At 38.7% G+C, this 26,423-nt stretch overlaps 1 protein-coding gene and 1 pseudogene across 1 annotated transcript in view; one reads left to right on the forward strand and one right to left on the reverse strand.

Moving 5' to 3' along the window:
• Nucleotides 1-7,994: 7,994 nt before the first annotated feature.
• Nucleotides 7,995-26,423, forward strand: part of KIF11 (kinesin family member 11) — a 44,142-nt gene continuing 25,713 nt past the window's right edge. The window contains exons 1-10 of the mRNA XM_004427831.2: nucleotides 7,995-8,341; nucleotides 15,119-15,251; nucleotides 15,485-15,582; nucleotides 15,670-15,748; nucleotides 16,828-17,013; nucleotides 17,130-17,254; nucleotides 19,745-19,835; nucleotides 20,775-21,017; nucleotides 22,550-22,645; nucleotides 24,622-24,710. Of these exons, the coding sequence (XP_004427888.1) occupies nucleotides 8,265-8,341; nucleotides 15,119-15,251; nucleotides 15,485-15,582; nucleotides 15,670-15,748; nucleotides 16,828-17,013; nucleotides 17,130-17,254; nucleotides 19,745-19,835; nucleotides 20,775-21,017; nucleotides 22,550-22,645; nucleotides 24,622-24,710 (1,217 nt within the window). The 5' untranslated portion in view covers nucleotides 7,995-8,264. The remainder of the gene's footprint in view (nucleotides 8,342-15,118; nucleotides 15,252-15,484; nucleotides 15,583-15,669; nucleotides 15,749-16,827; nucleotides 17,014-17,129; nucleotides 17,255-19,744; nucleotides 19,836-20,774; nucleotides 21,018-22,549; nucleotides 22,646-24,621; nucleotides 24,711-26,423) is intronic.
• On the reverse strand, nucleotides 11,062-11,281 carry LOC101395844 (guanine nucleotide-binding protein G(I)/G(S)/G(O) subunit gamma-12 pseudogene; annotated as a pseudogene).

The raw sequence follows: 26,423 nt of genomic DNA on the forward strand, positions 1-26,423 counted from the left end.
ACTGTTCTATTTTGCATTCCCACTAGCAATGAATGAGAGTTTCTGTTGCTAGCATTTGGTAGTGTCAGCATTCCAGATTTTGGCCATTCTGATAGGTGGGTAGTGGGATCCTATTGTTGTTTTAATTTGCATTTCCCTGATGATATATGATGTGGAGCATCTTTTCATATGCTTATTTGCCATCTGTTTATCTTCTTTGGTGAGGTGTCTGTTAAGGTCTTTGGCCCATTTTTAAATGGGTTATTTGTTTTCTTATTGTTCAGTTTAAATGTTCTTTGTATATTTTGGATAATAGTCCTTTATCAGATATGTCTTTTGTAAATATTTTCTCCCAGTCTGTGGGTTGTCTTTTCATTCTCTTGACAATGTCTTCCACAGAGCAAAAAATTTTAATTTTAATGAAGTCCAGCTTATCAATTATTTCTTTCATGGATTGTGCCTTTGGTGTCGTATCTAAAAAGTAATTGCCAAATCCAAAATCACTTAGATTTTCTCCTATGTTATCTTCTAGGAGTTTTATAGTTTTGCATTTTACATTTATGTCTGTGATCCATTTCAAGTTAATTTTTGTGAGGGGTATAAGTTCTGCGTCTAGAGTCATTCTTTTGCCAGAAGCACTTTCTGTATTTAAAAATTAATCACTGCAGAGAGAAGATAGCAGAAGTACTTCTGTTTCAAATACCAAAAATAACACTGAAATTTTTTTGAGATATAATTCACATACGATAAAATTTGCCATTTTAAAGAGTACAACTTGATGGTTTCTAGTATATTCACAAGGTTGCACAACCATCACCACTATCTAATTCCAGAACATTTTAATCATCTCCAAAAGAAACCCCATCAGCAGTCATCCCCCACCCCCAAGCCCTCCTCCCCCAGACCCTGGTAACCATTAATCTACTTTCTGTCTCTATGGATTTTCCGATTCCGAACATTTTATACAAATGGAATCATACAATATGTGCTCTTTTGTGTCTGGCTTCTTTCACTTAGCATAATCTTTTCAAAGTTCATCCATGTTGTAGCACGTAATACTTCATTCCTTTTTATTGTGGAATAGTGAGTATTCCATTGCTTACACGTACCACATTTTTTAATCCATTCACCAGTTATGGACATATGGGTTGTTTCCACTTTGGGGCTATTATGAATAATACTGCAGTTGAACATTTGTGTACAAATTTTTATGTGGACATTTGTTTTCATTTCTACTAAGTGTACACCTAAGAGTGGAATTGCTGGGTCACGTGGTAACTCTATGTTTAAACTTTTGAGGAACTGCCAGACTGTTCTGCAAAGCAACTGCACCATTTTGCTTTCCCACCAGCAACGTGTGAGGATCCCAATTTCTCCACATCCTTACACTTGTTATAATTATTATTTTTTAATATAGCCATCCTTTTTTTTTTTTTTTTTTTTGTGAGGAGGACTAACCCTGAGCTAACATCTGATGCCAATCCTCCCCTTTTTTCTTGAGGAAGATGGGTCCTGAGCTAACAACCGTGGCCATCTTCCTCCACTTTATATGGGACGCCGCCACAGCATGGCTTAACAAGCAATACGTCGGTGCACGCCGGGGATCCGAACCTGCGAATCCCAGGCCACCGCAGCAGAGCACGCACACTTAACAGCTTGTGCCACCAGGCCGGCCCCAATTAATATAGCCATCCTAATGGATGTAAGGTAGTATCTCCACACTGAGATTTTAAAAGTATTTGTGGACCATTTACTGATTATAGATTAAATTACTGATTGTAGAATAAATACTGATTGTGGAACAAATACTGAGTATTGTAACCAGTAAAAGAGTTTTTCAAAGCCCAAGGTTCAGTTATTTCTGAAGTGATTAACAAGAGTGCAATTAATGAATAATCACTATCTCCTACTCTAGCAATATTTTACATCTTTTCACAGGTATCTAAATCAAGTTATACAACCCTAACAATTATACAAATATTGGAGGATTATATTTCTGATGGATAAAAACAGGCTATGCAATAAAACCATTGACAGCTAGAGAGTCCCAAATGACAGCACACAGAAAGAGAAATCTTCCACTTTTGATAGAGAACAGAGTATAGCTACATTTAGTCTTACTTGGGATCTTTGTATTGGCTTGTTTAATCAGCTAACCAAAGCTTTTTTTTTTTGAATCCATTAGAATATAAACTCAGGTTCCTTATCAGCACAGACTCAGACATTTAACAGCACAACATCAGAATCAAGAAAGTATTTTTATGACGTCCTTCCTATGGTAGGCTGAATAATGACCCCCCAAAGATGTTCATGTCCTAATCCTTTTGAATGTTACCTTATAAAGCAAAAAGGACTTTGCTTATGTGATTAAGTTAAGGCTCTTGAGATGGGAAGAGTATCCTGGATTACACAGGTGGACCCTAAATGTCATCATATGTATCCTTATAAGAGAGAGGAAGAGGGAGATTTGACACGGAAGAAGAGAAAGCATGGAGGCAGAGATTGGAGTGATGTTCCACAAGCCAAGGATTGCAGCAGCCACCAGAAGCTGGAAGGCACAAGGAACAGAATCTTCCCCAGAACCTCCAGAGGGAGTCTGGCCTTGCTGACAACTTGATTTTGACCCAGCGAAACTGATTTCAGACTTCTGGCCTCCAGAACTGTAAAAGAATAAATTTCTGTTGTTTTAAACCACCAAGTTTGTTGTGATCTGTTACAGCAGCCATAGGAAATGAATACACCCCTTGGAAAAAAATCTGAAGTAAAAACACTAGAATCTGGTATTCTACATATACTCACCTAGCGATCAAGTGTCAGAGTAGAATAAAAACATTTTCAGACAAGCAAGTTCTCAAGAAATTTTTCTTCTCTGCACTTTTTCTCAGGAAGCTACAGGAGGATGTGCTCCACCTAAATAAGAGAGTAAACCAAGAAAGAGTACACAGATGAGATCCAGAAAACATGATACCCAACCCAGGAAATAGGCAAAGGGAACTCCTGGGATGAAAAAGAAAGGAAACGCTAGGATGGCAGCTGGACTACAGGTCCAGAAAGTAAGCAGTCCAATTAGAAACAACTTGAAACTGATAGATTTCTGATGTGATTGAATTGGTGGAAAATTTTACTGAGAGTCTACTGGGAGCTTTAGGAATAATGAGGAAAAGTGTGAGGAAAACTAATCAAACAAAACTGGGCAGTTATTAACCTGGGATAGACAAAAAGTAAGAAAGGAAACATAATCTCACTAGACTGAAATGCTCAGCTGTGAATAGGCATAATAACCTAAATACAGATTTTTGATTTAACAAAAATTGTATTATTGAGTGCATGGGGAAAGTAAAGCAGAGGGGATGGTAAAGTTTGAGAACTAAATCCTCATCTTTTGTAACAGGAAGTGAATAAATAAAGTTTAAAATTGATTAATCAAAGAGTAGCAGTATATACAAATTCCTTACAAAAATGGAAATGAGTAAATCCTAGAAAAAAAGCTAAAATGAATTGAAAGTAATTGTTTCTGGAGTGGAGGTCTGGAGGGTTTGGGACAGAATGAGGCAGGGAAATATCAGGGTTTTTTTTTTCCCATGATTGGATTTATTTTATTTTTAGAAATGGATATGGTACACTTCCTTGTAATTTGCTTTTTTTTTTTTTACTTTTTAAAAATTTTTTTGAGGTTTTAATGGTTTATAATGTTGTGAACTTTCAGGTGTACATTATTATTTATCAGTTTCTGTATAGACTGCATCATGCTCACCACCAATAGTCTAATTTTTAGCCGTCACCATATATATGTGCCCTTTTGCCCACCCTCCAACCCCCTTCCTCTCGGGTAACCACTAATCTGTTCTCTTTGTTCATGTCTTTATCTTCCACACATGAGTGAAATCATGCGGTGTTTGTCTTTCTCTGTCTGGCTTATTTCGCTTAACATAATACCCTCAAGTTCCATCCATGTTGTTGCCAAGGGGACGATTTTGTCTTTTTTATGGCTGAGTAGTATTCCATTGTGTATGTATATGTATATATATATATATATACATATATATATGTTGTTGTCTTTTCATTTTGCTCCTGGTTTCCTTTGCCTTGCAGAAGCTCTTTAGTCTGATGTAGTCCCATTTGTTTATTTTTTCTTTTGTTTCCCTTGCCTGAGTAGACATGGTATTTGAAAAGACGCTGGTAAGACCAATGTCAAAGAGTGTACTGCTTCTATTTTCTTCCAGGAGTTTTATGGTTTCACGTCTTACCTTCAAGTCTTTAATCCATTTTGAATTAGTTTTTGTGTATGGTATAAGATAATGGTCTACTTTTATTCTTTTGCCTGTCGCTGTCCAGTTTTCCCAGCACCATTTATTGAAGAGACTTTCCTTTTTCCATTGTATCTTCTTGGCTCCTTTGTTGAAGATTAGCTGTCCATAGATGTGTGGTTTTATTTCTGGGCTTTCAATTCTGTTCCATTGATCTGTGTGTCTGTTTTTGTACCACTACCATGCTGTTTTGATTACTAGAGCTTTGTAGTACATTAGGAAATATCTTTTTTGTTGTTGTTATAAGCCCTTTACAACTATTTAACTTTTAAAATGATGTCCATGTTTTACTATTAGAAAAATAAAAGTTAATTAAAAATAATTTATACGAGAAATACACACACTCTTGAAAGAGAAATGTCAGATCAAGCACATGGTCAACGATGTTGCATTGGTAGAATCCAGGTTAACTATTCTGAGAGTATTAAAAATAATTTCTAATCATGGGCAGACTTTCAAGAGAGAAGTGTTGATTAGCTTGAGTAGTTTGAGCTCTACAGGGGCAGTGTAAAATAACATGTCAGAGATAGCCACCTGCCTGGTGTAATAAAACTCTTACAAATGTCCGTAAGACCCTGGCCATCTCCACTAGACTTAGTCTTGAGGGCAGGAACTATAATTCACCATATCTCTTCACTGCCTGGCCCATAGTAAGCACTCAATAAGGGTATGATGAAGTGGGTGCCGAAGCACTGAGCACATGAAAAAATTGGGTGAGGGGGATAGCAATTAACAACCTGGGATTTAGAATCAGCAAGATTCTGGGCCGGCCCCGTGGCTTAGCGGTTAAGTGCGCGCGCTCCGCTGCTGGCGGCCCGGGTTCGGATCCCGGGGGGGCACACTGACGCACCGCATCTCCGGCCATGCTGAGGCCGCGTCCCACATACAGCAACTAGAAGGATGTGCAGCTATGACATACAACTATCTACTGGGGCTTTGGGGGAAAAAATTAAATAAATAAAATTTAAAAAAAAAAAGAATCAGCAAGATTCTGAGTTCCTTCTCTGTCACTTATTAGCTGTATGACTATAGACAGTATACTTATTTGGCCTGTCTATTGAGAAAATTGTGGGAAGAGAGAGTTGTTCTGAAGATTAAATGAGCGGATGTCCACAAAGCTTTTCATTGAGTCTGACACATGGTAGTCTTAGGTAAATGGTAGCTATAACTCTTACGAAATGGAGACTCCTGAATTTCTTGCATCAACCCAAATGATTGTTAATGTAAATACTATTTAGATATTTACTAACGAGAAGGAAAAGAAGAAGAAATTAGCATTTTTTGGCCTGCTATTTGCCAGGTACTTTATACACATTATTATTTTAATCCTTACAATAATAGTAATCATTGTTATCTCCATTTTACAAATAAGGAAACCAAGGTTGAGAGAGGTTAAGGAATTTCCTTCAGGTACTCTTATATTTATTTAGTGACTACTTTGTGTAAGGCTCTTTTCAAGACACTGGGAAAAAACATTGAGTAAGACAATCACAGTCGCTGATGAAACTTACATGCTGACAAGATAGACTACACTGACAATGTAATGACCCATTTTAGTAAGTGTTACGAAGGAAATAAACAGGGTCTTGAGACAGAAAATTATAGGAGCAATATGCTTTATGGGGTGGTCAGGAAAGCCCTTTTTAAAGAGAAAGTTGAGCTGAGATCTTAAGGATGAAAATGGGTAAGCCACGCAAAGAGCCAGACTGGATTTCTAGGCAGAGGGTATAGCACATACAAAGGCCTGGCTGCAGGAAAGAGCTTAGAAGCTCTGGATCATGGTAGTGAGCTATGTGGATAGCGGCTGGAGTTGATGTTGGTACGTACCTATAGGCAAAGGCCAGAACATGGGGGCCTTACAGGACATGGCAAAGAGTTTGAGTTTTATTCTAAGTACAATGAGAAGCTATTGTAAGGTTAAAAGTAGATGAAGGGCATGATCTCTTTTGTTTTTAAAAGATCCTTCCCTTTGATGAGTGAACGCAGTGAGGAAAGAAGAAAAGAGCAGAAGCAGAGAGACTGGTTAAGGAGGTTGTTAAGGACAGTTGTTCAAGGAAGAGATAAAAGAGAGTGGGACTAGAGTGGTGGGCAGAGGTGATAAAACCAGCAGGACTGCACTGGACACGGAGGACAGAGGAATCAAAGGTCTGGTTAGCGCCAAGTGTCTACAGGAGAAAGATTAGCATTCAGGTAAGGGGGATAAACAGTTCCATTTTGTTTGTTTTTTTGTGTGTGTGAGGAAGATCAGCCCTGAGCTTCCATGCTAATCCTCCTCTTTTTGCTGAGGAAGACAGGCTCTGAGCTAAAACATCTATTGCCAATCCTCCTCCTTTTTTTCCCCCCCAAAGCTCCAGTAGATAGTTGTGTGTCATAGCTGCACATCCTTCTAGTTGCTGTATGTGGGACGCCGCCTCAGCATGGCCAGACAAGCGGTGCGTGGGTGCCCGCCCGGGATAGGAACCCTGGGCCGCCAGCAGCGGAGCCGCGCACTTAACCGCTAAGCCACCAGCCGGCCCCAACAGTTCCATTTTGGATAGGTCCATCTTGAGATGCTGGTGAGCCATCTAAGAGGCGATATCAGTAGACATCCTGCTATGCAGAATGGAGATGACCAGCAAATCTGAGCTGTAGATGTAGATGTTTCCTAGGGGCAAGGTAGGAGGTTAGTAAGTGGAGGAACACTAAGGGGGCCTGAGAGCTTTCCATTTGTCTGTTACTTAAAGAACTAAAATGATATCTAGGTTCCTGTGGGCTAAGTGTAGCCCAGAAGCGCAGCTCTCTGAGCAGACTACGGAATAGGCCCCTGATGTAGCATTTCCTGGACCGGCGACCCACACCCAAAGCAGCAGAGTCATCCGGCATACTGCCAAGACGCCCACAGTAAACCTACGGAAAGCCGCAGGTCACTAAGTGCAGGCGCGACGCAGGGAGCGCTGCCTGCTGGGATTTGTAGGCTGACGGCGGCGGGCGTTTGCGCTACCTCCCTGAGACGCCTGCTGGATGCTGCGCTATGCAGATGGACGGCAGCGCGCTCTGAGCCTGCATCAGTCATTGCAGAACTGTTGTCCGAAAACGCAAATCTGATCTGGCTTTCTTGCTTGGAATCGTTTAGCGATGAGGAGCTCTCATCAGTTAAAGGATAAATTCAGTCTTAAAAATGACAATGTCCCTTTCATCACGATTTGGTACCCGTGGTAGCCTTATCTCTTAACACTTCCTAATCATTCTTCAAGACTATTGTGAACGCTGCCTCCGAGAAAGGGGCTCGCTTTTGACTTCTCTCCTCTGCTCCCATAGCACTCACCTACAACTCTAAAAATAATCATAATCATGACCAGCCTTCCTGAGCACTTACTACATGGTCTAGTCTAAGCTATTTACCCGCATTAGCTCATTAATTCTCACACAACCCTCTGAGACGTTTGCTATTACTTCCATCTTGCAGATGAGGAAATTTTATTTAGAGACGTTATGTAATTTGAGCAGGAACACGTTGAGGTCTCACAGGGTTTACTGCTGCATTCTCTTCCACGGGACTATGAGGTCCAGGCAGGCACCACCAGACCAGCATTTTACTTTCCCGCTGGCCACGCCCTGAGGGCGGGGCACCGGTGAGGACACTGCGTCCCATGGTGCCTTGCGCGCCCGCGCTGCAATTGGCCCGGCGAGTCGGCTCCTTGTTCAAATTAAGGCGCCGAAGCGTTGCTCGGTTTCTCGGGCTTCGGGCGGAGACGAGATTGGTGGTTCGAAGAAGAGATTGGTGACTCGGCGGCTCCGGCTGGTGCGAGACAGACGCCACGGCCAGTCAGAGCCCCGGGTAGAGAGCCGGGACGCCGAGCTCCCTGCGTCGGCTCCCCCGGCCACGCCACCACTCGCAGGGGAGGTGGGCATCCCGGCCCGCGCCGGCCGCCGAACCCCTCCTCGCCATACCGCGCCCGAGTCCGCGGCCAGGCCTTGATTTTTTTGGCGGGGACCGTCATGGCGTCCCAGCCGAATTCGTCCGCGAAGAAGAAAGAGGAGAAGGGGAAGAACATTCAGGTGGTGGTGAGATGCAGGTAGGGCGAGCCTTGCAGGGTTCCGAGGGCCGGGCTTTGCTGCTGGGTTCCCTCTTGCGCGGTCCGAAGAGAGGGAGTTTGTTTGCAGTGTCTGAGGGGTCCAAACCTTCCTGTTTCATACTTCTCCGCGTTCTCTTCGATAAAATGGCATCAGGTTGCTGTAAGGAGTAAATTAGTGTCTTTTTCAGAAGAAAAGATATTTGTATTGAAGGTCACAGTTTAAACTGCTATTCAGAAGGAGAATTTGATCGTCGTTCTTGAGTGACAAGTGCGTTGTTTTTTTAACTAATGTCAAAGATTTAGGTGTCACTTTTCTATGCTACTCCTTGCAGTTTGTCATTTTGGAAATAAGACTGCATGCCTACTTTGTAGATGTTTTAGCACTTATGTTGGGATTACTGTCCTCTCCATCATCTCTAAAAGCGTAATCAGTCACCTGTTCTCTTTATTCTAGATGTAATATTTTCTTTATCGCTACTAAACATGTAAACATCACTGTATTTAAATTTTAAATATTAAGTTATAGAGTGAGTTTATGTTTTTAAAAGATCACGGAGACAACTTAAGCCAGTATAGTTATCTGATTGTGCTACAACTTAATATTAGACCAAAGGAGACAGCTTTTTCTGGGTGGGTGGGTGGAGGTGTTCAGCTCTCCCCTGATTGATTTCCAAATAACTTCCCAATTTTGAAATGAGCTAGTAGAGGAAGAACATACTTGTTGTACAAGCTATTACTTAATTAGAGATTGACTTACTCAGCTTTTTACTGGTGTGTGTTTTGTGTCTATTTTTGTTACTGTTGTTTAAAAAACTCTACCAACTATCAGCAACTTTTCTGTAAAACTAAAAGTATTCTAAAATTAAAAGGTTATTTTAAAAATGTATCAACAAACTTTCTTAGGTTATTGCTAACTCAGATTCTGTGACTTGAATTGTAGGTAATAGCTAGCTTTCTAAACTAGGTACCAGGGAGGAAATTTGGTGGTAACCTTAAATCTAGCCAATTACCAGTTGCACTCAAGGGCTTCTGTTAATAGTTGCTTGTTTTGAAGATTTTTAAAAAATCAACAGCCCATATTACAAATGCAAATTTTTAGATTACTTTGATCGTTTAATAAAGCCAGGCAGTATTACCTTTCCGTGTGGTTTTATTGTCTTTAATTTCTTTTTTGTTATTAATTACAAAATATATCAGACCTATAAAAAGTAATCAAGAACGATGTAACAAACATCTGTGTATCCATCTCTCAGATTAGAAACAAAAAAGTCGTGACAGCTGGAGGCCCACTGTATTCCTCCCCATCCCTCTTCCACCTCCAAGAGTTAAACATTATCCTGAACTTCATGTTTATTATCCCCATACATTTCAAGCCTTGCTTTAGAAGAGATTTCTTTTACTTCATCTAAATTTAATAAAAAGCGCTTAGGTTGTGTCTAATATTTACAATAATTTTAGTATAAAGAGGTTTTTTTCCTTTTAAGGTTAGCCTTTTCTTTTTCAAATAGCCTTCCCAGTGCAAATATGTTCTTAAGCTTTAGTAAATAAACAACTTGTGAGGCCCTTTGGGGTTGTCAAACCTTTTCTGTAAAGGGCCCAGATAGTAAATATTTTAGGCTTTGCAAGCCACATATGGTCTCTGTCACATATTCTTGTTTAATTTTTTTTTTCAGTTTTAAATTTTTAATTGGCACAGTTTATTGTAGCCCAAGAGGTCAGCAAGATTTCAAGAGAGGAGAGAGAACTTCATTACTTGATTACAATGAATACAATCTTTATGATGTTCTTTACTTGTTCAATAACTGTATGAAGAGAATTTTTTATTCTGTTATACACAGCTCAAGATAAATGTATAACTTCTGGAATTGAGGAACTGATGGTATGGAGAGAGAGATTTTAGTAAGGAAATATGCTTTGATATATGTATATACCAAGACACACACCTATACACACAAATACACAAAACACCCCTCCCCTTTGTATACTGTACAGGTTGGCACAAGCCCTATTAAGATAATGTAAAAGTTTCTGGATTTAAGTTATTCTTGGCATTTTGATCTAGACAGGTGCTTAGGCAATTTAGGTCTTAATGTACCTGAATCATTCGTATATTTATCTATCTATTTTGTGAGGAAGATCAGCCCTGAGCTAACATCCATGCCAATCCTCCTCTTTTTGCTGAGGAAGACCGGCCTTGAGCTAACATCTATTGCCTATCCTCCTCCTTTTTTTTGTCCCTTTTTTTTTTTTTTCTCCCCAAAGCCCCAGTAGATAGTTGTATGTGGTAGTTGCACATCCTGCTAGTTGCTGTATGTCGGATGCCACCTCAGGATGGCCGGAGAAGCGGTGCGTGGGTGTGCACCTGGGATCCGAACCCCGGGCCGCCAGCGCTCCCTTAACCGCTAAGCCACGGGGCCAGCCCCTCATTTGTATATTTAAAAGTACGTGTGTTTTTAAAAAGGCCCAGACCAACTTTCCTTAAACAATAACCCAATATGACACCATAGTTAGCAAATGGAAAACAGAATTGCTATTCTGTATTAAATCAGCAAAAGATATTTTAGAGAAAGGACAACTTGGAAAATAAAGACTTCAGAGTTCATTATTCGAGTTAAGAGCATTTTAGTTATTAGCAGTGGTTACCAAATAACCTGAAGGTAAATCTCTTCAAAATTTTGCTTATAATTTGCTTTGTTGAGGAGAGACTGTTTCACTGTTCACTATAAGATGATGCAAGTTTTTTTATCCTTGAAAAGGTTTTTCTGAAGTTGGTATCCTTGTCAGCAAAGAGGCACTCCTGGCATGCTCCTCACAGTAAGACATGAGGTCCGCTGATGCTGTTAAAACCTTTCTTCTTTCAGTGGAGGCTTCGAATCGTAACTGCTTCACAGTTCTCCTTGCCTGGGCTGTGTTGTTGGTGCTTGCTGTTGTGCTGGGCATCTTTTACCTGAAATCAATAAGACTTTGTGTGGTCCAAGATTTGCAGATTTTAAGTGGTGGGATGAGTCTGCCAGTGCGCCGCCTGCCGCCACCACCGCTGAGCACTCAGTCTCTCATGTTCTTTTAACAACCCTTTAAAATTGTAAAATTCATTCTTGGGTCTCTAGCAAGACAAGGGCCAGATTTGGCCCACAGGTTGAAGGTTACAGACCCCTACATGATCTAGCTACTGGCTGTCTTTCTGATCCCCCACCTAACTCCTCTGCCCCGACACACATTTTTAAAACAAATCTTCCATGAGACCTCAGGGCCTTTGAAATTTCTCTCTGCCTAGAAAGCTTTTCCACCAAAATAGCTACATGGCTGGCTCCCACATTTTAGATTCTGCTTAAATATCACCTTTAACAGAGGAGCCTTCCCTGACCACTTTAAAATAGGAGTAGCAACCACCTATTTTCCCCCATCGTCACTTCCTATCTCCTAGTCCACTTTATTTATTTTCATTTCTAATTTATCAGCACTTAATATATTTATTTGTTAGATTGTTGTCTCTTTCTGCCCCCTCCTCCCCCAAAACACACATACTAGGATAAAAGCTTCCCGAGAATAGGAAGTGGGATGTGTGTTTTTTTTTTTTTTGAGGAAGATTGGCCCTGTGCTAACATCTGTTGCCAGTCTTTCTCTTTTTCTTTTTCTTTTTTTTCCTTCCCCAAAGCCCCAGTACATAGTTGTGTGTCATAGTTGTAGAGCTGTAGCTCTTCTGTGTGGGACGCTGCCTCAGCATGGCTTGATGAACAGTGAATAGGTCCATGCCCAGGATCCGAGCTGGCCAACCTCGGGCCAGCAAAGTGGAACATGTGAACTTAACAAACCTAACGGCTACGCCACTAGGCTGCCCCAGAAGTTGGATGTTTTGTTTGTTTGTTTGTTTGTTTGTTTTGAAACTTGGTTTTGTTCACTGCTATATTCCCAGTGTCTAGAAAAGTATCTGTCACATAATAAGTACTTGATGAATATTTATGAAATGAATGAATGAATGAATTTAACACTTCTCCACAGGACAGAACTTTTTTTTTTTTTTTTAAATCCTCAATCTTCCTTCCCTTACCATTTTGGTTATTTGAATTTTAATATAACAGTAGTGAGGCCAGCAAATTGATGGATTTGTTAGTGTCATCAGCAAAAACCTTGCAATTTCTAATTAGTTAGAGAAGTCGGGATAGGAAAGTACAAATAGTCCCTAAAGTTCCTCTTTGGGAGTTTTGATAACTTTTAGGAATGTATGATTTGTGTGAATTTCTACTGTTTTGTCCTGACAAATTCAGTGGTATTCATTTGGTAACTTAATCACACATCCAGGCAAGAGAATGGTTTAGGAATGCTAAGAATAATAGACTAATTGGAAAGATTTTACCACATGAGAGCAATTCACTCCACTTGGTACCCTTGGCCTATCTCAGTATAAGATGGTTTTGACTTAGTTTTGTTGAACTTTTAATTGTGTAGGTTTCAGCACATTTGATAAATGACAGCATTACCAGATGTTACTTGGGAGTTGCTGAGTTAAATTTCCTGGGATCACAAATTTGGTCTTCTGACCAGCCAAAAATATACTAGGGAGTGGGGCATGCCAGAGGATGTTGAGGTATCCTTTTAAAAATAAACAGCGGGGGCCGGGGCGTAGTGGTTAAGTTCGTGCGCTCTGCTTGGGTGGCCTGGGGTTTGTGAGTTTGGATCCCAGGCATGGACCTACATCCACTCATCAAGCCATGCTGTGATGGCGTCCCACGTATAAAATAGAGGAAGAGGGGTGCAGATGTTAGCTCAGGGCCAATCTTCCTGAGCAAACAGAGGAAGATTGGTAACAGATGTTAGTTCAGGGCTAATCTTCCTCACCAGAAAAATAAATTAAATAAATAGCAACTTGGTTTGTCTCGTGATGAGGGGAAAGATAATTTCCTATTTGGCATTTCCTTCCATAATATGTAATACTCAATGGGAGGGCCGGCCCTGTGGCTTGGTGGTTGAGTGCGCGCCCTGCGATGCTGGTGGCCCGGGTTCGGATCCCGGGTGCGCATCGAGGCACCACTTCTCCGTTCATCCTGAGGCCGAGTCCCACATACAGCAACTAGAAGGATGTGCAGCTACGACATACAACTATCCACTGGGGCTTTGGGGGGAAAAATAAAATAAATAAAATCTTTAAAAAAAAAAAAAAATACTCAATGGGAGAAATGAACTCAGGTCAAGAGCACATCCCTCCCTTTGGTCCAGATGTGTGTTAAGTATATAAATATGGATGCTTCTCTGTGGGCTATGGTTCTTAGCTTTCCCATCATTCACCTTAGGATGACACTTATTAAGCAGTGTAGTTTAACAGATATTTGAGTGTCTGCTGTGTACTAAGCATAATAGTAGGCACTGGGGAAACAGTAAACTAAACAGGATTTCTTTCCCTACACTGAGGTGGGTACTATTACTAGCCCCGTTTTTGAAGAAAATGAAGAAACAGGCACAAAGGCCTACATTGTCCAAGCAAACTGGATCTAGAGTCCTCACTCGACTGAAATACCTAAGGAGGAATTTAGCTTAGAAGATTACTTCCTCTTTTCCATCACCCATGTCTCCCCCACCCCTCCCTGTCCCAATCAAGACCACATTAAATTTTTGCTGTATGTTCCTACAGCACCCTTTACATACCTTTTCTAAACATCACCTCTCTTATAATCATTTGTTTTATGTCATTCTTCCTCACCAGACCTCACAGTGCTGTGAGGACAAACTGAATTAACACATGTAAAGCACTTAGAATAGTAAGTACCTAGTACGTAGTAAGTATTCAATGTATTAGATAATTATTAGTTAATTAGTTAATTATTTTTATCTATTTTTTTATTTTGTGCCACTTACCCACTGGCAGGTTAGTATTTTGAAGACGAATTTGGCATATTCTTTCTACTACCTTATAACCTATCTTGATCAGATCCTAAGAATAGTGGAAATCGAATTCTGAATAATGTCTGGCATTTTTCTTTTTGTGTGTGTGTGTGAGGCAGGTTAGCCCTGAGCTAACATCTACGCCAATCCTCCTCTTTCTTTTTTTGTGTGTGTGTGTGTGAGGAAGATCAGCCCTGAGCTAACATCCACGCCAATCCACCTCTTTTTGCTGAGGAAGACTGGCCCCGGGCTAACATCATTGCCCATCTTCCTCCACTTTATATGGGAGGCCGCCACAGCATGGCCTGACAAGCAGTGCATCAGTGCATGCTGGGGATCTGAACCCAGGCCGCCAGCAGCCGGGCGGGCGCACCTAACCGGTAAGCCATGGGGCCTGCCCCGCCAATCCTCCTTTTTTTGCTGAGGAAGATTGGCCCCGGGCTAACATCCATGCCCATCTTCCTCTAGTTTATATGGCACGCCGCCACAGCATGGCTTGACAAGCCATGTGTTGGTCTGCACCCGGGATCCCTCAAACCCTGGGCCACTGAAGTGGAGCACGCAAACTTAACCCGTATGCCACTGGGCTCACCCCAAGTTTGGCATTTTTTACAAGTTAATTCTTTTAGCATCTACTCCAAGAAACTGTCAGAATTGTAATGTTTTACATATCTTTGAAAATTAAAAAAAAAAAAAACAACACCTAATTTTATTTCTGGGAATTGAAACTCTTAAAATTCTGTTGTCTGCTTTAGCAGTATCATTTAGTCTCCCTTAGTGCCTATCACCAACAGTGTAGTCAAAACTTCACATTGTTCTTGTCTAAGGTTTTAATGAAAATGTCATGAATAACCTGATAAGTAAGAGTTCTTGAATAACTTTGTGTGTTTCTTTTTATAGACCATTTAATTTGGCAGAGCGGAAAGCCAGTGCCCATTCTGTAGTAGAATGTGATCACATACGAAAAGAAGTTAGTGTACGAACTGGAGGATTGGCCGACAAGAGTTCAAGGAAAACATATACGTTTGATATGGTACTTACTTCTTAAAATGCTGCTACTTCTTTATTGTTCACTAATGTAAAGTTATCCTAGTATACATATTTCCTCTAGGTTCTAGCGTACAATTAAAATTTCAGTTGACTCTGAGTTGTCAAATGGTTTCTAGTGGGCTGAATGAATTAATATATTAAAAACAAAATTATTGTAAGTGAGTAATTTTGAAATTTTTTTTTTTTTTCTTGAAGAAATGCTTTTTTTTTTGATAGGTTTTTGGAGCATCTACTAAACAAATTGATGTTTACCGAAGTGTTGTTTGTCCAATTCTGGATGAAGTTATTATGGGCTATAATTGCACTATTTTTGCGTAAGTGAAGCACTGTTTTTCAAATTGATCAAAAGGTTTAGATGCATGTATTTGTTTTTCATTTAACACTTTTGTTAACCTTCACAGATATGGCCAAACTGGCACTGGAAAAACCTTTACAATGGAAGGTGAAAGGTCACCTAATGAAGAGTATACGTGGGAGGAGGTATTTATTGTTTATAACAGACTTCTGTCTCTAAAGTGGCTGACATTACTGAATAAAACTTGGTTAAAGGCCTATGTCTTGAAGTAGAGAAGATCACAGTACCCTTGTCAAATATGAATTCAAGAAAGCTAGTGCTATAGTAAAATTAAAGTATATGGTATGCCTTCTGTTTAAGAAACATACAGTCTCATTGGGAGAAAGAAGACCAACACATATGGCACAGTTAAGTGATAAGGAAGGAGTCTTTTGGGGACAGAATAATTGGAGCAGAATATTATGGAAAAATGGAATGTGAGTAGGGCTTGAAGGGGAAGACTTGGCAGTGAAGGAATGAGTCTCATAAAGTTAGCATAAAGGGACAGTATGGTACTTTATTAATGATGACCTTGAGTGTTCAAGAAATTAAGATCACCATATTGTTCAGTATTGTAGAAAGCACATAGGACATTTTACAAAGATTCTGACAAATGTGTTTAAATGAGTTTAATGACTAAGTTAATTTTCCAAATTATTAACACTTAGGTAGATCCTTTTTTACTAGTGGTTACATAGTTGAGGCATTAACTTACTTTATGCATGGATAATAAAGTTAGGGAACTGTAACCATAGGAGATATGGAATAGGCTTAGAGCACAGTTTTCAAAATTTAGAGATTCATAATGATTTTATTAAGGATACTTATACATTTGAGACGCTGTTTGGTCAGAATTAGGAAATGTACTGTTAGGTGGGATGCTTTTCTGATTAAAATGGTGGTATTATGTTCTCATGAGAAAAATTGGAAAGAATTATGGAACTTAGCCTTATATGTAGCTTGGTTCACTGAGTTTCTGTGTAATGCTCAGGCATGAAGTGGCTGACAGTTATGACAGATTTGTGGAAGGTATGAAGAAGAATAATTACTATTGAACAGACTGTTGTAAATGACTTGACTTCTCTAACATTAGGTTAGTTTTTTTTTTAAACTTGTTTTGGCATACTTACGTTTAAATATACTATAAAGGAGGCCCTTATATGTTTTAACTGCAGTAAATGGCATTCTTTCTTTATTTTAGTCCTTATTAATTTTATAATTTCAGGATCCCTTGGCTGGTATAATTCCACGTACTCTTCATCAGGTTTTTGAGAAACTTACTGATAATGGTACTGAATTTTCAGTCAAAGTATCTCTGCTGGAAATTTATAATGAAGAACTTTTTGATCTCCTTAACCCGTCTTCTGATGTTTCTGAGAGACTACAGATGTTTGATGATCCCCGTAACAAGGTAACTCAGTCTTTGAGAATGAAATGTCTGCAAACTTTAATGTGTGATGCTTTGAGAAGTCAGTATGTATATCTATTTTTACCAATCTAATGGATGCTCTTTTGATATTTGGTTAGAGGGGAGTGATAATCAAAGGTTTAGAAGAAATTACAGTACACAACAAGGATGAAGTCTATCAAATTTTGGAGAAGGGGGCAGCAAAAAGGACAACTGCGGCAACTTTGATGAATGCGTACTCTAGGTAAGAAAGTCATCGTTGTCATACCACCACCCCTCAACTCCATTTTCTTTTTAATAAGAATTACAAACTTGGGGGAAGTCAAATTTGGGATGGTTCAAGGTATGTGAGTCACATACCTAGATCGTATGCTAGGTTGCATGCCTTAGTACCTGGCTTGAGACTTATAGGGAGAGCACCAATACTGGAAGAATGTTGAAAGGAGAACAAATCAAGTTGAACTAGAGCAGAAATATTAAACTTTTTTTAAGAAGATTTTTTTTTTTTTCCCCCAAAGGAAATCGTACATGAGAGCCCAGATTAAAATGTGGCTGCTTTGGTTCTTTTGGGGATAGGGTGCTCAGAGGCTTAGCTCCTGAGCCTTATGAAGGTTTTCTCTGAGCACTTTTTTGGAGCCCCATGGATACTTAGAACACAGTTTGAAAACCCCTGGTTTGAATAAGGATTAGAAGAAGGTCAAATTTCTTCATTTTATTTTATTTTCCAGCTTTATTGAAGTATAATTGACAAAAATTGTATGTATTTAGGTTGTACAACATGATTTTTTTTGTTCAAATGGCTTCATTTTAACATAGGAAGACAGATGGTCACTAACACTGGCTTTCATGGGGAGAAAGGAGCATATTTGATAGCACCCCCTATAGGATGAATCCCAAATTCTACAAATGCAGTTTACTTATTTATTTATTTTTTTATAATTTTATTTATTTATTTTTTCCCTCAAAGCCACAGTAGATAGTTGTCTGTCATAGCTGCACATCCTTCTAGTTGCTATATGTGGGACACGGCCTCAGCATGGCCGGAGAAGCGGTGTGTTGGTGCGCGCACAAGATCCGAACCCAGGCCGCCAGTAGCGGAGCGCGTGCACTTAACCGCTAAGCCACAGGGCTGGCCCACAAATGCAGTTTACCAAGTCAGAGGTGATTTTTTTTTCTGCTGGTCTTTGAAGGAAATGTCAGAGTGTAATTGAAAGAGCTATGGATTGGGAGTTAGATATTTGTGTTTAGTTTTAGTTCTGCAGTTAACAAAATGTGTGAGTTGGGATAAATAAGTGAACTTACCTGAATATCAGTTTCCCTGAGCTACAATGATTATTAGGGCTAGATCTCTTATTTCTTTGCTCCCTTATAGTTGAAAATTTTTACAATATGCTGAAACAATTATAATTGCAACTCTATAAAAACTAGGTATGCATTTAAAGAAAGAAGAAAAATAGCATAAAGTAATTAAAATAGAATTATGGGTGATTTTATAATTTTAATTAAATTTTCCTATAATAGTTTTGCATTTTAAAAAATTAAATTTCATTCTATGATTGGTTTATAACTTAATTTTATATAGAATTTGGAGAATGAGCTTAAGACTAGGTAAAATTTCTTTTCTCTAAATACCTTTCTCTGAAATGTAAAATTCCTGTTATTCTGTAAATTTGTGTAGTTTAGGACTCCTTTTTTGGTATGTAGACTGGAGTAAAGATCTCTTTTTATGAATGTATGTGGTAAAGAGAAGGAAAACGTAATTCAGTTTTCCAAAATCAGAGTTGACTTCTATTCTTAATTGCATTAATTCCATAATCTTGCATTAGGAATGGGTAAGTAATGGTAGAAAACATGAGATATTATGTTTCAGATCTATAGCTTATGTTTATATTTTTCCTTGTGTCCTTCCCCTTTTCTGTAATTTTAAATAATTTTTGTACAAATGATACTTACTGTAAAATTTTCCAAGTAACATTAAAAGTACAAATAAGAAAACTAAAAATTACCATATTCCCTACCAACCATCAATGACATTAACAGACATAATGATGTTCCGCAAATGTCATTGATACAGAAAGGAAAGATGTCTTTGGTTGTCTGTATAATTTTTGTATCCCTCAGATAAAAGCTGAATGTCAGTAAATAGCATAAGGTAGACTTTGGAACACTTTATAGTCTAGCAGTGATTATCTTGTAGTGTTTCGGTAATCACTGCTATTTACTATTTCTGCTGTTCAGGGGAAGGAGTTACCTCTTTCTGATGACGTTCTCAAAGCAGAGCAATGTACTTTTACAACACTTGGCATTGAGGGACAGTAATCCACTGGCTTACCTGGTGCTGTTTGAATTTATGCTAATAACATATTCCAAGTGGTTCTTATGAATAGGAAGATTGATTATAAGCCTTCCCCTCTGACACCCCAGGCGACTGTCCCAACCCACCCCACATCCAGCTTTCAGAGGTACCTGAGGATTCTAGTTCCTGAATCTTTTAGGTTGTTTTCAGATAGCTTCTTTTTAGCGTCTACTGTAGGCAGCAGATATAAGAAAGCAAAAACATAAGCATGATTCTGTCCACCCTCTGTCTTCCAAAATCTTATTGCTATCGCCTATCTGATACTATCTTTCTCTACCCCTTGTGGATTTAGGTCTTTCTTTGCTATTTTCAATGTTTAATGGAAAGCAAATGATATTTAGCATTATAATGACTCGGCAACTTGATCTTGTTTTCCAGTCGTTCCCACTCAGTTTTCTCTGTTACAATACATATGAAAGAAACTACAATTGATGGAGAAGAGCTTGTTAAAATTGGAAAGTTGAACTTGGTAAGCATCTACTTTAATACCACTGTTTCATTCTTTTTGTTTCTTTTCTCCAGCTTTATTGAAGTGTAATTGACAAATTATATGTTTGGAGTGTACAATGTGATGATTTGATATACATGTACTTGGTGAAATGATTACCACAATCAGATTAATTAATACATCCATCACCTCACAGAGTTACCTTTTTTCAGTGAGAATGCTTAAGATCTACTCTCACTGCAAATTTCAGTATAGTATTAACTATAATCACCATAGTGTACATCAGATCCCCAGAACTTATTCATCTTATAACTGAAGACTTATACCCTTTGACCAGCATCTCCTATCCTTCACCCCTCTGCTACTGGTAACCATTATTCTACTTTCTGTTTCTGTGAATTCAACTTGCTTTTTTTTCAGATTCCGCATATAAGTGAGATCATACAGTATTTGTCTCTCTCTGTCTGGCTTATTTCACTTAGCATAATGTCCTCTAGGTTCATCCATGTTGTTGCACATGGCAGGATTTCCTGCCTTCTTGTGGCTGAATAATATTTTGTTGTAGATATATACCATATCTTTATCTGTTTATTCATTGATGGACACTTAGGTTGTTTCTATATCTCGGCTATTGTGAATAATGCAATGAACATGGGAATGCAGATATCTCTTTGAGATACTAGTTTCATTGCCTTCAGATGTATACCCTGAAGTGGGATTGCTGCTTCATGTGGTGATTCTATTCCACTATTTCATTCTTGACCACCTCATAGAGCAGCTTGAAATTTTGTACTTCTAGACAATATTTTTGTAGTCACTGGGTTATTAGCTCTAGTGGGTTGTTAATTATAGAAAAATTATTTTGCTGGCTATTTAATATATTATGTATAGTATGAGAATGAACGTCTTTGAGTCCAAATCCAGTGGACTGGTGACTTATTTTTATTTTTAAAATTCAAGGTTGATCTTGCAGGAAGTGAAAACATTGGCCGTTCTGGAGCAGTTGACAAGAGAGCTCGGGAAGCTGGAAATATCAATCAGTCCCTGTTGACTTTGGGAAGGGTTATTACTGCTCTTGTAGAAAGAACACCTCATGTTCCTTATCGAGAATCTAAACTAACTAGAATCCTCCAGGATTCTCTTGGGGGACGTACAAAAACATCTATAATTGCAACAATTTCTCCTGCATCTATCAATCTTGAGGTAAGCCCTTTGAAAGGTATCTGCAAGTGTAGTAGCTGTAATTCTTAATTTAGCTATCACATATTTTAAAAGTTCATTAACTGGCTTCATTCATTCTATACTATAGTAAAAAGAATCTGGACATTACATATAGACACATACAGGAGGATACCACAGAAAGAAAAAATTGTCATTCTCCTTCCTGGCAGAGTTCTTAATCTTAAAAAGCCAGTTACTTAATGGCCTTTTCCACAGTGTTCAAAGAAAATTGCTGTGGTCATTAGCAGTGGATGGTTACACGGGGTGTGGAGATTTAATTGAGTTCTTAGAAGTGGGTCAAGTGAATAGTGTGTTGTAGACGCTGCTTAGAGAGCACTGAAGATGGGGTGGGATGTGTGGGAACAGGTGGGAAATCCAGGAGAAGCAACAAAGATGGTAAAATCTACTGTTAGTTTATTGCAATTGTCTGCTTTAAATGGAGTTAGAAAAGCTTTTTTGTTTGTTTGGTTTTTTTTGTTTTTTTTGTGAGGGAGATCAGCCCTGAGCTAACATCCGTGCTAATCCTCCTCTTTTTGATGAGGAAGACCGGCTCTGAGCTAACATCTATTGCCAATCCTCCTCCTTCCCCCCACCCCCAAAGCCCCAGTAGATAGTTGTATGTCATAGCTGCACATCCTTCTAGTTGCTGTATGTGGGACGCAGCCTCAGCATGGCCAGACAAGTGGTGCGTTGGTGCGCGCCCGGGATCCAAACCCAGGCCATCAGTAGCAGAGCACGCGCACTTAACTGCTAAGCCATCGGGCTGGCCCTAGAAAAGCTTTTATAGGGTCTCTAATACCCCTTTCATTTTTAAAAATATCTTTATTGAGATATAATTCACATAACCATAAAATTCACACATTAAAAGTATATAATTCAATGATTTTACTATATTCACAGAGCTGTGCAACCATCACCAAAATCTAAGTTTAGAACATTTTCATTACCCCAGAAAGAAACCCTGTAACCCATTAGCAATTGCTCCTCATCTGACCCCACTCCCAAACCTAGGTCACTACTAATCTACTTTTTTTTAGCCTATAGGTTTGCCTATTCTGGACATTTCACATAAATTGAATCATACAATAAGTGTTCTTTTGTGTCTGGCTTCTTTCATTTAGCATGTTTTCAGTGTTCATCTATGTTGTAGCATGTGTCAATACTTCATTCCTTTTTGTGGATGAGTAATATTCCGTTGTATGAATAGAGGGCACATTGTTTATTTATCAGTTGATGGAATTCATTGAGTTTTAAGACTAATCTAAAGTAAAAAATTGTTAGATCAAATTATCATAAAGTTAAAGACCCTGAAAATTGAAGAGAAGGAAAAAAAACGATAAGGATGTTTTGAACAACCTCCTTTTTAAAGGTTGGGTATAGTAGTCTTAGTGGGTATATTTTTAGATTAAATATAACCATAAAGTATTACTTTTAAGTTATCATATAGTACGTTTTAGATAGAACTATATTATTCTCATAATATCTTCAGTAATGGCCTTTTCTTTTCATCACAGGAAACTCTGAGTACGTTGGAATATGCTCATAGAGCAAAGAACATACTGAATAAGCCTGAAGTTAACCAAAAACTCACCAAAAAAGCTCTTATTAAGGTAATTGTGAATTTTTGTGGAGTAATATAATCTTGTTTGACAAATATGAAAATAAGAACCTGAAATAGATAGTTGTTAAAAGATTTGTTAAATTGCCTGTGGTAAGGCTTTTCATCTAATGATTTAAACTGAATACCTTATGTGTTAAAATGTTTTTTCTAATGCTAATATGTTAACTTTACCAGCTCTATCACGTCAGCAAGATTTGCGTTTATTTACATTTATAAAATTTATTTATTTATTTACAGCTTTAGGGTATAAATACCATATCATAACATTCACACATTGTAAACCTATAGTTCAGTGATTTTTAGTACATTCATAGAGTTGTGCAACATCACCACAAGCTAATTTTAGAAAATTTCTAACTATAAAGCTCCCCTTTAACCTTTTGCAATCAGGCAACCACTGATCTGCTTTCTGTCTACAGATTTGCCTTTTCTGGACATTTCTTATAAATGGAATCATACAATATTCAGTATTTTGCATCTGGCTTCTTTCACTTGGCGTAACATTTGGGCTTCATCTGTGTTGTAGTATGTATCAATAGATTGTTTCTTTTTATTGCTGAATAGTATTCCATTATATGGATAATATCACATTTTGTTTATCAGTTCACTAGTCGATGGACATTTGGATTATTTCCAGTGCTACTGCAATGAACATTTGTGTACAAGTCTTTGTGTTGGTGTGTTTTTATTTCTCTTGGGTAGATACCTAACAGTTTAATTTCTGGGTTGTATAGTAAGTTCCTTCCTTCTTTTTTCCCCTTGCAATGTATTTGTGGAAGTACCTGTCTTATTTGTCCTGTAGAGTTTTCCTCTAGTATCTTTTGACATGTGCTGTTCTTTGTATTTTCTATAAATTGGTAGTTGGATTTTGAGGCTTGATAGATTAAAGTTTTATCTTATTTATATATTTTTGGCAAGACTACTTCATAATTGATGGTGTGTTCTCCCACCAGGAAGCATGTAATATCTGGTTCTTTCTCTTTTTGTAAGGAATTGATGATATTCAATGACGTGACCCATTAGTTCTTTAAGGGTTGCAAAATGGTAATTTTCTAATTCAGTTGTTCTTTCTTAATTGATTGCCGGACTACTTCCATAACAAGGAACTTTCCCTTAGCTACCCAGGAGTATACTTATAGGAGAGGCAGGACAAATGCTTGATTCATTCCTTTATGTGACAGTTTTGAGAATAATGACTTGGTTTCCTAGCTTTCTTAATGTCATTATAAACTCATGGGCTTAAAATATTTGTGTTAACCCATTGTAGTTCTTATCCTCACTATGTTCACTTTGTCCCTTCTTTGGTCAGTGGGTACCTCTTCAAGTGGGTTCTTGAGTCCTCTTCACCAGGCTAGGCTTTGTTCGCTTCCTTCCTATTTTGTTTAACAAGGTGTTGCAGGTTCATCTTTTTTTTTTTTTTTCCCAAAGCCCCAGTAGGTAGTTGTACGTCATAGTTGCACATCCTTCTAGTTGCTGTATGTGGGACGCGGCCTCAGCATGGTGGGAGAAGCAGTGCATCGGTGCACGCCCGGGATCCGAACCTGGGCTGCCCGTAGCGGAGCGCATGCACCTAACCGCTAAGCCACGGGGCCGGCCCTGCAGGTTCATCTTGAATGTTTCTTGCCCCAGTTGGCGTATCAGACACTTCTCTAAGGAATTTTGGTTCCTTTTAGTGTGAAATGTATTTGGATAACAACCTGGGCACTGGAGGTTGTGTTTTTTCTTCAGAAGCCCATATTTTTATAATGAGTGCATTTAAAGGAGCTTTGAAAACCGTTGAAAGAGTTTATTCAAATAGATTAATAATCAATGAAAAGTATGGTTATGACTTTTTAGCATACTTTTTTATGCTTTAAAAAGCATGAAAAGGCTAACTTTATGTTTTATTTGTTGCATGTCTTCCCCAAACTGAATGAAAAAAAAGTTCAGTGCTAAATTGACACCTACAACGTTCTTCTTGTGTAGGAATATACTGAAGAGATAGAGCGCCTGAAACGTGATCTTGCTGCAGCCCGTGAAAAAAATGGTGTGTACATTTCTGAAGAAAATTATAGGTAAGCCCTTGGCTATGGAAATTAATTTCTAAGAATAAGCATTTTCTGATAACAGCCTATTTGAAGTAAAACTTACTTATGTGACAATAAATCTTTATATCTCTTACCTAGTGCCTCCTAGAAATGCTTCTTTTTGTTGACATTAACAAGTAGTTATCAAACAGTTTAAAAAATTTTTATAAACTTTTATTTTTAATAATTATAGATTCACATGAAGTTGCAGGAGGAGTACAGAGAGGTCTCATGTGTTTTTCACCCAGCTTCCCGTATTGGTTACCTCTTATGTAACTTTAGTACAATATCAAAACTGGGAAATTGACATTGGTACAATTTGTGTGTATAATTCTATGCCATTTTATCACATTTGTAAATTCGTGTAGTTCTACAATTAAGATGCAGAACATTCTTATCACCACAAAAATCTCCCTCTTGCCACCCCTTTATAGTCATACCCACTCCTCATCTGCAGTGATCCTTAGCCCCTGGCAACCAGTAACCTGTTCACTTTTAAGCCTTGCAGTAGTTTGTTCAAAGGAAAGCTTCTACTGAAGCTTTATGTAGCAACTAACAACAGATTAAACAAGGGGCAGAAGGCAAGTGGGATACTAAGGATTAAAACTTGAAAATTCCTGATTGCATTTATCTTTGAAGATATTAAGGAGAATGACTTCCATAGGACATCTTTTAAATTATTAATAATGATGGGCTGGCCCCGTAGCTTAGCGGTTAAGTGCGAGTGCTCCGCTACTGGCGGCCCGGGTTCGGATCCCGGGCGCGCAGCGACGCACCGCTTCTCCGGCCATGCTGAGGCCGCGTCCCACATACAGCAACTAGAAAGATGTGCATGGGGCCGGCCCGGTGGCGCAAGCGGTTAGGTGCGCGCGCTCCGCTGCGGCGGCCCAGGGTTCGCTGGTTCGGATCCCGGGCGCTCACCGACGCACTGCTTGGCAAGCCATGCTGTGGCAGCGTCCCATATAAAGTGGAGGAAGATGGGCACAGATGTTAGCCCAGGGCCGTCTTCCTCAGCAAAAAAAAAAAAAAAAAAAGAGGAGGATTGGCAGATGTTAGCACAGGGCTGACCTCCTCACAAAAAAAAAAAAGAAAGATGTGCAACTATGACATTCAACTATCTACTGGGGCTTTGGGGGAAAAAAAAAAAGGAGGAGGATTGGCAATAGATGTTAGCTCAGAGCCGGTCTTCCTCATCAAAAAGAGGATTAGCATGGATGTTAGCTCGGGACTGATCTTCCTCACACAAAAATAAACAAACAAATAAATAAATAATAATGATAAAAGATATTTAGAGTTAATTGACAATAAATAACCGAAAGCATTTTAGTATAATCTTTTGCTCAATTCTTTTATCGATGTTACATTATATGATCATTCTAAAAGTATATAAATCATTTAATAATCTCAGTTTTTTCCATGTTATTTTATTTTCAGTTCTTATAATGTGCGATTTCCTCCTGATTGGGTAATATGCTAAGTTTACAAATGTTCAAATTTATATTGTATTAGTATCATGGGTTATTAAACAATAATTCTCCTTTTATTCTTTCTATGTGACTTTAGTGGTCTTTTTGTTTGTTTTTGGTGAGGAAGATTAGCCCTGAGCTAACACCTGTTGCAATCTGTCTCTTTTTGCTGACAAAGATTGGCCCTGGGCTAACATCAGTGCCCATCTTCCTCTACTTTATATGTGGGACGCCT

The sequence above is a fragment of the Ceratotherium simum genome, chromosome 6, assembly GCF_057802395.1.
Source record: "Ceratotherium simum simum isolate JZ-2026a chromosome 6, ASM5780239v1, whole genome shotgun sequence".
NCBI classification, from domain to species: Eukaryota; Metazoa; Chordata; class Mammalia; order Perissodactyla; family Rhinocerotidae; genus Ceratotherium; species Ceratotherium simum.